The following is a 10,957-nucleotide window of genomic DNA, read 5'->3' as shown; positions in this document are numbered from 1 at the left end:
GGGCAGGGACTAGAGAGATGACTCAAGTACTGAGTGCTTGCTACTCCCCAGAGGACCTGAGGTAAGTTCCTAGAGTCCAGGGTGGTTCACAATGGTGGCTTCAGCCAGCTCCAGGAGATTCCGTGCCTTCTTGTCACAACAGGCACACAAGTGACCTACATATACACTCATGTAAATAAAAATAATAAAAATGAATCTTTAAAAAAACAAACAAAACCCTTGGGGTTAGAAAGATGGTTCCCCAGTTAAGAGCACGTGCTGCTGTTGCAGAGGACCTGGATTTTGTGTTCCTAGTGCCTACACAGCAGCTTACAGTCATAGTCTTAGCTCCAGAGGATCTGACACCCTCTTCTGCCCTCCATTGGCATACACACAGAAAATAAAAGTAAATCCTTGCTAAAAATTCCAAGATAGTGTACTGGACTGGGATGAACCTTGAAAATGTTTTGTTAAAGAAGGAAGAGGTAAAGGCCCAGACTACAATATGGTAGCTTCTTGTAGTCTGAAAAGGAGTGAGAGCAAGTTAGTGAAAGAAATAGAGGAGGACCAAGAAAATATAGAACCAATGGAAGTGGGGGGTTGTTTTGTTGGAGAACAACTAAGTGTGGAGTGTATCTGGAAGGTCTGTATGGCTTTAGCCTGGGGGTAGAGGGTGTCCTTGATTTTAAAGCAATTTCAGTGAGGTGGGAAGCATAGAAACCACATCACAAGGGGCAGATGGGTAGAAGAAGAAGGTACCCAGAGTCAACCCTGGTAGTGTAGTAGCAACAACAATAGTAAGTCAGCATTGAAGTAATACTTTTTAGGGAACTTTTATGTGTCAGAATCTATACCAAGATTTTTAAAAAAATCTTTATATAACCTTGTAAGAATTCTCTTATGGGGCTGGAGAGATGGTTCATCAGTTAAGAGCACTGACTGCTCTTCCAAAGGTCCAGAGTTCAAATCCCAGCAACCACATGGTGGCTTACAACCGTCCATAATGAGATCTGACACCCTCTTTTGTTGTGTCTGAAGACAGCTACAGTGTACTTACATATAATGAATGAATCAATCAATCAACTTTTGGGCTGGAACAAGAAGGGAAAAAAAAAAGAATTCTCTTATGATTCTCAGTTTTGGATGAGCAAATGGAGAGTTATAAGGTTGGGTTTTGCTCAGGATCACATGATCAGCAACCGTAAGAGGTTTTTAATTCTATCAGCCTGGCTTCCCCTAATTTTGGAGAAAGTGTTAGAGTAGGGTTGAGACAGGACTTCCTGTAGCCAAGCCTGGTCTTGAACTTATATCCTGATCCTCCAGACCCCACTTTTAAGAACTGGGGTTAGAGGTAAATGCTGCCACACCATGCCTGAGCCTTCTGTTTTTGCCACAATTATATCAAATATCATAAATGTCTACTACAAACTAAAGGAAAAGGGAGGTTCTGTAAAGTTTAAAGGGAGAGTAAATGTTCTTATGTAAAAAGTGAAGAAAAGACAATTATGGGCTTTTTTTTTTCTTACAAAGTAAAACACCAAAAAACTTCCAAAACCAAAAAGTAACTTGTAGACAGAGGAGGGGAACCAAGATGGAAGACTTCATTAAAAAGTGCAGAACACTTCCAACGAGAGTAAACAGCTGTGTGTGCTTTCCAGCATCAGGAATGGCTTCTTTCTAGTTTTCCTTTTATAAAACCCCTGGTACTTAGTAAGGCCAACATTAAAGCTAGATGACATGATATAATTGGAAGTCTTCCATCTTGGTTCCTCCTCTTTTTAATGAACTGGTTTTAATTTTAGCAAGTGCAGGGTTGAAGCCCAATGCCTGTTCTGGCATGAGCTCTGTCACTGAACCACATCCCCACACCTTTCTTTCAAGTGTTTTTAAAGCATAAAAACTTTTAAAGCTACCATATTGTAGGACAGTGTTACCTCAAGATAAAAAGAGCTTCATAGAAATGTTATCTTGTAAATTTCACTAATCATATTGTTACTAGGAATATTAGTTCAGCTGTTTTGAGATTATTTGAGGATAGAACAGGTACTGTTAATATTAAGAATCAAGGTCGTTTAGCAAAATTATTTTTTAAAAAAGTCAAACAGAAGCCAGATGGTGTTTAGGCGTGCGCTTTAATCCCAACATTCATGAGTCAGAGGTAGGTGAATCTCTGAGTTTATTAAGACCATTGTCTTTACCAGAAATGATTTATATTCTTACATGATCCTTTCTTTTCCTTCAGAATTGTAGATGACTATTGTGTAGGCTCCAAAGGCAAAGGGCAGTGTTGTAAGCCTGCCTTTTCAGTTTCTGATACTAACAAATGTAGAATAGATAGAATATCCATTTACAGTCAAGGCCTGCAGTGTGTAGAATATTAATGTGTAGAAGAGTTGTAGGTTATAGTTACTATCATTTTTTACAGTATTAATGGAAAGGTTAATAGTTATATTAAATGTGAGAAACATGTAATACATATTTCATACATATTTAAAACATTATCTACAACAAACTAAAGGAAAAGGGAGGTTCTGTAAAGTTTAAAGAGAGAGTAAATGCTCTTATATAAAAAGTGGAGAAAAAACACTTATGGGCTTTTTTTCTTATAAAATAGAACAAGGTTTATTTTAAAAGATTAAATTTTATGGTGTTTTGTATAGTGCTAAGTGTTGTGGAGATTACAATAGAGAAAAGTTTGATTTATATTCTCAAAATGCTCAGATGTTCGTATATTTTCAAAGCACAGTGTGTTACTATTAAGGTTGTAGCGTGTATACATTGGGATATTTATATATATGAAAATTAGAATGTTTCAGAGAATGATGTGTAATAAGGAGTTTGTGCTATTTTGAATGAGAATGACCCCCATAGGCTCATATATTTTAATGTAATTTGGTTCCAAGTTGGTAGACTCTTTAAGAAAGATTAGGAGGTGTGGCCTTGTGGGAGGAGTTGTGTCACTTGGGGTGCTGTTGAGGTTTCAAAAGGCCATATCAGGCTCAATCTCCCCGTTTCTTCCATGAGCCTGTGTTTTAGATATGTGAGTTTAGATATGTGAGTTCATGCTGACCTGCTTGCTTCCATGAGCCTGTGGTTTAGATATGTGAGTTTAGATATGTGAGTTCATGCTGGCCTGCTTGCTACCATGTTTTCTGCCATAATGATCATGGATTAACCCTCTGAAATATAAGCAGGTTCCCAATTAAATGCTTTCTTTTATAAATTGTCTTGATTGTAATCACAGCAAAATGGAACAGTAACTAAGATTTAAAGAAGAGAGAGTCTGTTTACCTAAAATGATACAAAACTACTAAGGGTTAAGTGACACTTGAGCAAGATTCTGAAAGGGTAGTTAGGATTTCAGTAAAAGTCTGTAAGAGATAATAAAATAGTCCCAGATTCTGGCATCAGATCAACTCATTTACTTCAAAGTTATACAAATTCACCTAAATTACTGAACTATACTTATCTTCAGTCTTGATACTCATAATGTAGGACCTACCAAACATTATCATATTTGTAAACTATGAAATCTTAAATAAATTTTAAAAAGAAATAATCGTAATATTTGGAAGGTAATGGGCCAAAGGCACAAGTTGCAAAAAACAAAACAAACAAAAAGCCCTATAAGCCATGGAGCCGAGGGCAGAGAATGTGTGAATATTACCACTGTGCTGGGTACTTTATGTCACCCTGACACAGCGAGAGTCAAGGAGCTCAGAAAAGGAAGGAGTCTCGATTGAGAAAATGCCTCCATAAAACCTGACTAAGGCACTAGTGATATGGGAAGGACCAGCCCTTTGTGAATGGTGCCATCACTGGGCTGATGATCCTGAGAAGCAGGCTGGGTGAGCCAGCCAGTAAGCAGTACTCCTCCATGGCCTGTGCATCAGCTCCTGCCTACTGGTTTCTGCCTTGTTTGAGTTCCTGCCTTAGTCTCTTAGTATACTGTGATTCAGGATATTTAAACCAAATAAATTTCTTCTCCAAGTTGCTTTTGGTCATAGTGTTTCATCATAGAAATAGTAATCCTAAAACAGCCACTAATATGTCTTTACTTAAGAAAATTACCTTAAATAATTTTTTCCAAAGTTTATGTTGGTCCCCTCCCCAAAAGATTTTAGAAGGCTTTCATCTCTTCAGGTTGTTGCCTTTAGTTTTATTGAAGTCATGTACATAGTTAGTGTAGAATTAATTTTCAGTTAAACTGCTTTTATAAAGATTGTAACACTGTACAAAGATAGCAGATGCATCCTGCAAAATGATTTGCAGTCATTTTCATGGGAGCAGTTACAAAAACAAATTTATCTGCTCTTGGGTAGATCAGAATTGTTTCTTTGAACAGATCAGGGTTTGAGTTATTGAAGCTATTTCTAGGTCTTATATGAAAGTAATGCTTATGACATCCCTTCTCTGGTATATCAGAGAATTCACTCATGTTCTTTGCCTTGCAAGACTTTTATTTAAATATGCCGTGAAGAAACAATATATCTTTAGCAAATTAGCAGAGAGTACATAGGCAGAAAAAATAAAATAAAACTTACTTTAAGACATGGTATGACTGTTGTACCACCCCTGCTGTTATCTGATATTGGGCTCTTGGAATTTATGTTGAACCTATAAAATTTAGTCAGAGTTACTTCTCCCAAGTCAAGAAACTTGGGAAACATGTTTTGTGTTTTATTTGAATGTTCACTTTTCATTTAAAAAAAAATGAGTCTGAGTACACGGTCCCCAATGAAGGAGTTAGAGAAAGGACTTATGGAGCTGAGGGGTTTGCAGCCCCTTAGGACAAACAACAATATGAACTAACTAGTACCCTCAGAGTTCCCAGGGTCTCAACCACCAACCAAGGATTGCACATGGTGGGTCTGATTGTTCTGGCAGCATGTGTATAGTAGAGGATTGCAAATTCGATCATCAATAGGAGGAGAGGACCTCGGCCCTGTGAAGGTTCTGAGCCCCAGTATAGGGGAATGCCAGGGCCAATAAGTGGGAGAGGGTGGGGTAGCAGGCATGGGGAGGGGGGAGGCAACAGTGGTTTGTTCTTGTTGTTTTTGTTTGTTTCTTTGTTTTTTGGAGGGGAAACTGGGAAAGGAGAAATTTACATGTAAATAAAGAAAATATCTAATAAAAAAAGAGTCAAAGTTTTTCTTGAATACTAAAGTTGAGCTTATTCTATTTTTGTGAATAGTTCTAAATATTCTCTTCTTTTACAGATTATCTTGCTAATCATGGCCGATTAAATGAATCTGAAGCCAGGAGAAAATTCTGGCAAATTCTGTCTGCTGTTGATTATTGCCATGGCCGGAAGGTAGTGCACCGTGACCTGAAGGCTGAAAATCTCCTGCTGGATAACAACATGAATATCAAAATAGCAGGTAAGTGGGATGTAACTACCTGGGAAATGATCGATGAGAGCCTTTGTCCTGAGTACTTGGAAAGAGCCCTGCAGGCAGTCGGGGTTTACCAAAATATAGTTACCTCTTAGTCCTTTGTGTGACTATGAAGAAAGAAAATATGTCCTCTGTTAATGTATAAAGTGACAGGACTATATTTGGGGGGTCTGAGTTGCATCTAAATTTCTTGGGAGGTTCTGTAAACCAGTTGTTTGTCAATGTGATACTGATTAGAAGGCTGGAGAGGGCCAGAAGTGCTGGTGCAGTGAGGATGCAGACAGAAAGGGACAAAGAAGGTGATGGCAGCAGAAGGCGAACAACACAGAGAGACAAGTCACACACATTTCTCTGTATGTGTGTATCTTGACTTCTGTGTTTGTTCGTTTTTTATCATTTTTGAGGCAGAGTCTTGAATCTCATATAGCCCAGGCTGGTCTTAAGCACATTTATGTAGCTCAGGCCACCTTATGGCTCTCCTACCTTTGCTTCCCAAGTTCTGAGATTATAAGCATGGACCACCATGTTCAGCTCTTTAAATTTCATAATGTGAGTTTCCCTCCCTCCCTTTCTCCCTTCCCACCTTCCTTCCTTTTGTTCTTCCTTCCTTCCTTCCTTTCTTCTTTTCTTATCTTGGCCTTTTGAGATACTGTCTTACTATGTAATCCTGGCTAGCCTGGAACTCACTATGTAGAGTAGGTTGTCCTTGAACTTATAGTGATCTACCTGCCTCTGTTTCCCAAATGTTGGGATTAAAGTTGATAATATGAATTTCTTATTCACGTACTCAAAACTCACTCATATGTGGTAAAATATATGCCAGGCATTATGCTATGCTAAATATGTGGTATGTATAAATTATTTCACAGCATATATGTATATCAAAATTCACATTGTGTTTTTTATTTATCAATCATACCTCAAGTTGTAAATATACGGAAAAATGATATGTGCAGAGCTGGGGTTATATAGAGTTCAGTTATATAGCATTTGCTTAGCATATGCAAGGCCTGTGTTCAATTCCGTGAAGCACCTAAAAAAGTGGCAAGGGTGTAACTATGTCCCAACTAGGGCAGAAGCATAAGGAGGGAACATCAGTCAACCTGAGGAGCATGGGAAGCATCACAAATCAGGAAGTGTTTGATCTTATTCTTGAGAGATGAGTTAACTGCTTGCCAAAAATGCAGAAGCAGGATACTGTAGTCAAGCAGATGAGACTGGGATGGTGAAGAGCATAGCTCATTGTGGACAAAGGAGCAGCAGAGGAGAAAGAGCATACATAAACACTGGGGATGGTCTTGAATGCCTTGTCAGACTTGAGAGTATCTTATAGTCAATGGGAATCAAAGCTGTTGAAAGGTGTAAATTGTTCATCTGAGTGAGGTGGAATTGGGTTAGCAAAATTAACTTTGCATGTCAGCAAACATTGGCAATAGTGTTGAGGTAGCTTGGTAGCATCAGAGTAGCATACACTTAGTGTATTGAATAGTCCTGGGAAGAGCATGTGAGTCTAAATAGAGCAACCAGTAGAGGTTGAAGATGTGAGGGAAAGAAAGATTTAGAAAATAAGGGCATAGGTTTAAATGTTGGCACAGTGGCAAGTTGTGGTGACTTGTACCAGGATTGCTGGTGGGACAGAGACATCCATGTGAGAGTCATATGTTCACTAGTTAGGGCAAATACTTATTGGACTCTGTGACACAGTTTAAGGAGAAAGCAGCTGCACTGCTTTGAGAGGGAGGGAGGGACAGAAGGAGAGAGGGAGGGAGAGAGAGGGAGGGAGAGAAGGAGCAAGGGAGGGAGGAAGGGTGCCAGAGAGAGAGAGGGAGGGAGGGGAGAAGAGGGAGAGAGTGTGTCAGTCTACTAATTTGTACCTTTTTGTTGTGAAAATGCAATACATAGTAACTGTTTCTATAAGGAGTTGTTGGTTTATGTCTTTTATGTATGGGTTTTATTTTCTGCGATCCCCTCTACGCACACACACTTTATTGGCCTTTCTGTTCAGTCTCATTCATTTTACTTATTTTGTTCCAACCTTCTCTAATAACTTCTGGATTTTTTTTTAACTTTTTTTCTTAAAAGCATCAACTGCCTTAAAATTATCTTTTACCAAAAAAGCCCCTCCCCACCCCCCCTTTTTTTTAGCCCCCTAGTGCTATAGTTAGAAGCCAGGAGCTCCAGCTTTACCTGTGTATCCTTTTATTACCAAAAGGGCTCCTGGAAACCTTGTTTAGGCAGAGACTGGGGTTAAAATTACACCCTGTGATTTACAAACTATTTATCACTGGAAGCGCAAAAGAAAACATCTCAAGTAAAACACAAAAATAACTTTGTAAATACAAAATACAGAGGTTATAACCAGGTGTTGTCTGTGTTTACTAACTCTGCCTGAAATACAGGCAGGTCAGTGCAGTGCAGTGTGCCTAATGCTATACAGGCAGGTCAGTGCAGTGTGCCTAATGCTATACAGGCAGGTCAGTGCAGTGCAGTGTGCCTAATGCTATACAGGCAGGTCAGTGCAGTGCAGTGTGCCTAATGCTATACAGGCAGGTCAGTGCAGTGCAGTGTGCCTAATGCTGTACAGGCAGGTCAGTGCAGTGTGCCTAATGCTATACAGGCAGGTCAGTGCAGTGCAGTGTGCCTAATGCTGTACAGGCAGGTTAGTGCAGTGCAGTGTGCCTAATGCTGTACAGGCAGGTCAGTGCAGTGCAGTGTGCCTAATGCTGTACAGGCAGGTCAGTGCAGTGTGCCTAATGCTGTACAGGCAGGTCAGTGCAGTGTGCCTAATGCTATATAGCAGTTAGGTTTGCACTTTGTTGGGCTCTGCTGTTTTTATTATTGCTTTTGAATGTGGAAGCTTCAAGGCTTCTTAACTGTATAGAAAAGAGGTAAAATGTCAGGTATCTAAAATTGTTCCCTTTGGTTCAGATAGGGACAATTGAATTAAGCCCTTGCTATTTTCAGGAGCTCTGCTGAATTCTAAGTCATTCATTTTCACAGCACACTGGAAGCTACAATAGCTACCATCAGGTTTGGTTTTTTAGTGTTTTGTTTATTTGTCTTTGTTTTATGAGCAAACCAAATGCAAGGAGGTTAGATAACTTGTTAAGGCAACACAGGTAATCAGCAGCAGCTCTCCAGCTCAAAATGAGATCTCTCTGGCCACTCCTTTGTATTTTCCTAGTGTTATATGCCAGACAGTCCTCCAGTGGTGTCACCGAGTGAGCATTGTGTTCCATTAATCTAAGAACTTCAGAGTACTTTGGGCAGCTACAAGCTCCAGGTAGTAGGCTACACCAAGTACCAGTGAAAACTGATAGGGAAAGAGCCTGGACTGGTCGATGTGGGGAGCTGACTCAAACAGGTCCTCTGTGGAAGGCAGCTGTGGGGAAAGTATAGGTGATTGGAGTCCTGCTGATAGCAGAAAGGTCTGATGACAACTACTGGCTGGCGATTTGTGGAGTCAATACTACTGACAGAACAAAACTTAAATATCTGGCACTAGCAAGAATGTCTAGCAGGAAACTCTGAACTCTTCTAACTCTTAAGGGTACCTACATACAGACAGAGACATTCAGATATACATTTGGTAACTAATTCTTGCTAGTAGCTGCAGGGAGTTAAATAAGGATTGTTACAGTTCCCTTCTGTTTGCCTGGGAGCCACATCTCCCCCCCCCCCTCTCTCTCTCTCTCTCTCTCTCTCTCTCTCTCTCTCTCTCTCTCTCTCTTTTTCTCTCTCTCTCTGGCCAGGTGAGAGGGAGGCCTGGAGCAATTAACTCTTTGTGAACCAGGAAAAGAAAGTCATGCTTACAGGAAGGAAAAAACCTTTTACATAGGTAAATATTCATAGACACACACATTCATACATACATTCATACTCACATTCATGTTGGGCCCGGCTACCTGTCTCATCCTCTCCACAAGTATATATGTATACTTTACATACATACATACATACACCTATACTTACACATACACACACATATATTTGGTAGATGGAACAAAAGCCCCCACAAGCAGGTTTCATAGAGCAAGTGCAAGCACAGAAAGAACTCTCTCGTTCTGGATGAAAAATAAACTCCAACCTTTATTGCTTAAAGAAAGAAAAAATTTCTACCTTTTTTTTTTTTTTTTTGAGTATGAAAAAGCCCTGTCTTTTCATGTAAGAAGAAACCTGGTGCTAAGAAAGAACATATCTCATGGTAAGCAGCCTGCCTGCTCTCTGTTCTCTCTGTTCTCTCTGCTCTCTCTGTTTTTTCTCTTTTTCTGTTCTCTCCTTCTCATTGTTCCTATTCTTGTACTTTTTCAGGATACATGACCACATGGTATTTTAAGCAGCTATTTTCAAAAGTTTACAAGTTCATACATAAATTCAAATCATAAATTGAATAAAGAGTTACAACAGAGATGTTTACATGTGTTTCCTAGTTATCTAATTAAACATTCACCATCTGCCATTAGCTCCACAGGTTCATTAAAAGTTTAAAACAGTAATCCTTTTTTTTTTTAAGTTTTATTGCATTATGATGAGAAAAGTTACATGATTTCAATATATCTGAATTTGTTAACATTTAAAAATATATTTTAAGTAAATAGAATTAAATAACATTCTTGTTTCCCTTTTGTACCCCAACTCTTCTCAGAGACCCCCCTTCAATTACCTATAATATCTTTTTTTGTCATATTCTTTAAAATTTATAAAATATTATAATAAAATGATAATTATATAAGTTGTTTGATATAAAACAACAATCAATTTAACAGTCTTATGTTGATGCTTGTCTATGGCAATACTGAAAATACATACATTTTTCTCAATATAAATTTTAAATAACTCCAAACATATTGACTGTATATTTCAAAATAATACATCACTACTAACATTTTCTTAAATGAACATAAATATATAAAGTGTTTTTGTTTGTTTGTTTTGCACTTAGTAGAGCTTAAAATCTTGACTCTTACTGTAGTAACTTGATACAAGAGTTACAAACGTCAAGCAAAGCATTGAATCTCACTTTTTGTTGTTCTCTTACAAGCCACCTCCCAATTTAATTGTCTATATTTCTTTTGGGTTTATAAATACTTTTAAAATATGTAAGCTGTTCTGAAAAACATAGTATAGTGTAAAAACATAAATTAAACAATACTAGAGAGGCTGAGATAGGAGAAGCAAGATCTCAAGACCATTATGTTGTACACAGCAAGACACTGTCACCAACAAACGAGCTGAAAGTGTATATGGATTGTATAATATTGGACCTATTTATCCAATTACCAAATTAGAGAGACCATTGGATGCCAGTCAACAAATTTCTAACTCCTCATATTTTTGGATTTCAATCGATTAGAATATGTTGGTAATATTAATTTTCATATTAAGATATTAAGAAAAGGTAATTGTTACTTCCTGTTGTTTTTGTTGTAAGAGGTGGAATTACATTTGTGTGGATTTGTTGAAAGATTACTTTCTTGCTTCTTCCAGGGTGTAGTTTTGCTCCTTATGTTAATATTTTCCATCTAATATCCTTTGTAGGGCTGGATTTGTGGAAAGATATTGTGTAAATTTTGTTTTGTCAT

General features: G+C 38.3%; 1 protein-coding gene across 4 annotated transcripts in view; it reads left to right on the top strand.

Annotated features, from left to right (window-relative positions):
- Sik2 (salt inducible kinase 2) overlaps positions 1-10,957 on the top strand; it is a 112,637-nt gene that overhangs the window by 65,761 nt on the left and 35,919 nt on the right. For all 4 annotated transcript variants that reach the window (XR_004111763.1, XR_004111762.1, XM_031345113.1 and 1 more), the window contains exon 4: positions 5,199-5,360. Coding sequence is in view for 2 of the 4 variants with exons in the window: in XM_031345113.1 (XP_031200973.1) it covers positions 5,199-5,360 (162 nt within the window). In the remaining 2 variants the exon portion in view is untranslated. The remainder of the gene's footprint in view (positions 1-5,198; positions 5,361-10,957) is intronic.

This window comes from Mastomys coucha, unplaced genomic scaffold, assembly GCF_008632895.1.
Source record: "Mastomys coucha isolate ucsf_1 unplaced genomic scaffold, UCSF_Mcou_1 pScaffold23, whole genome shotgun sequence".
NCBI lineage: Eukaryota > Metazoa > Chordata > Mammalia > Rodentia > Muridae > Mastomys > Mastomys coucha.
The sequence above is the reverse complement of the archived record's forward strand: the minus strand, read 5'-3'. Positions and strand labels throughout refer to the sequence as shown.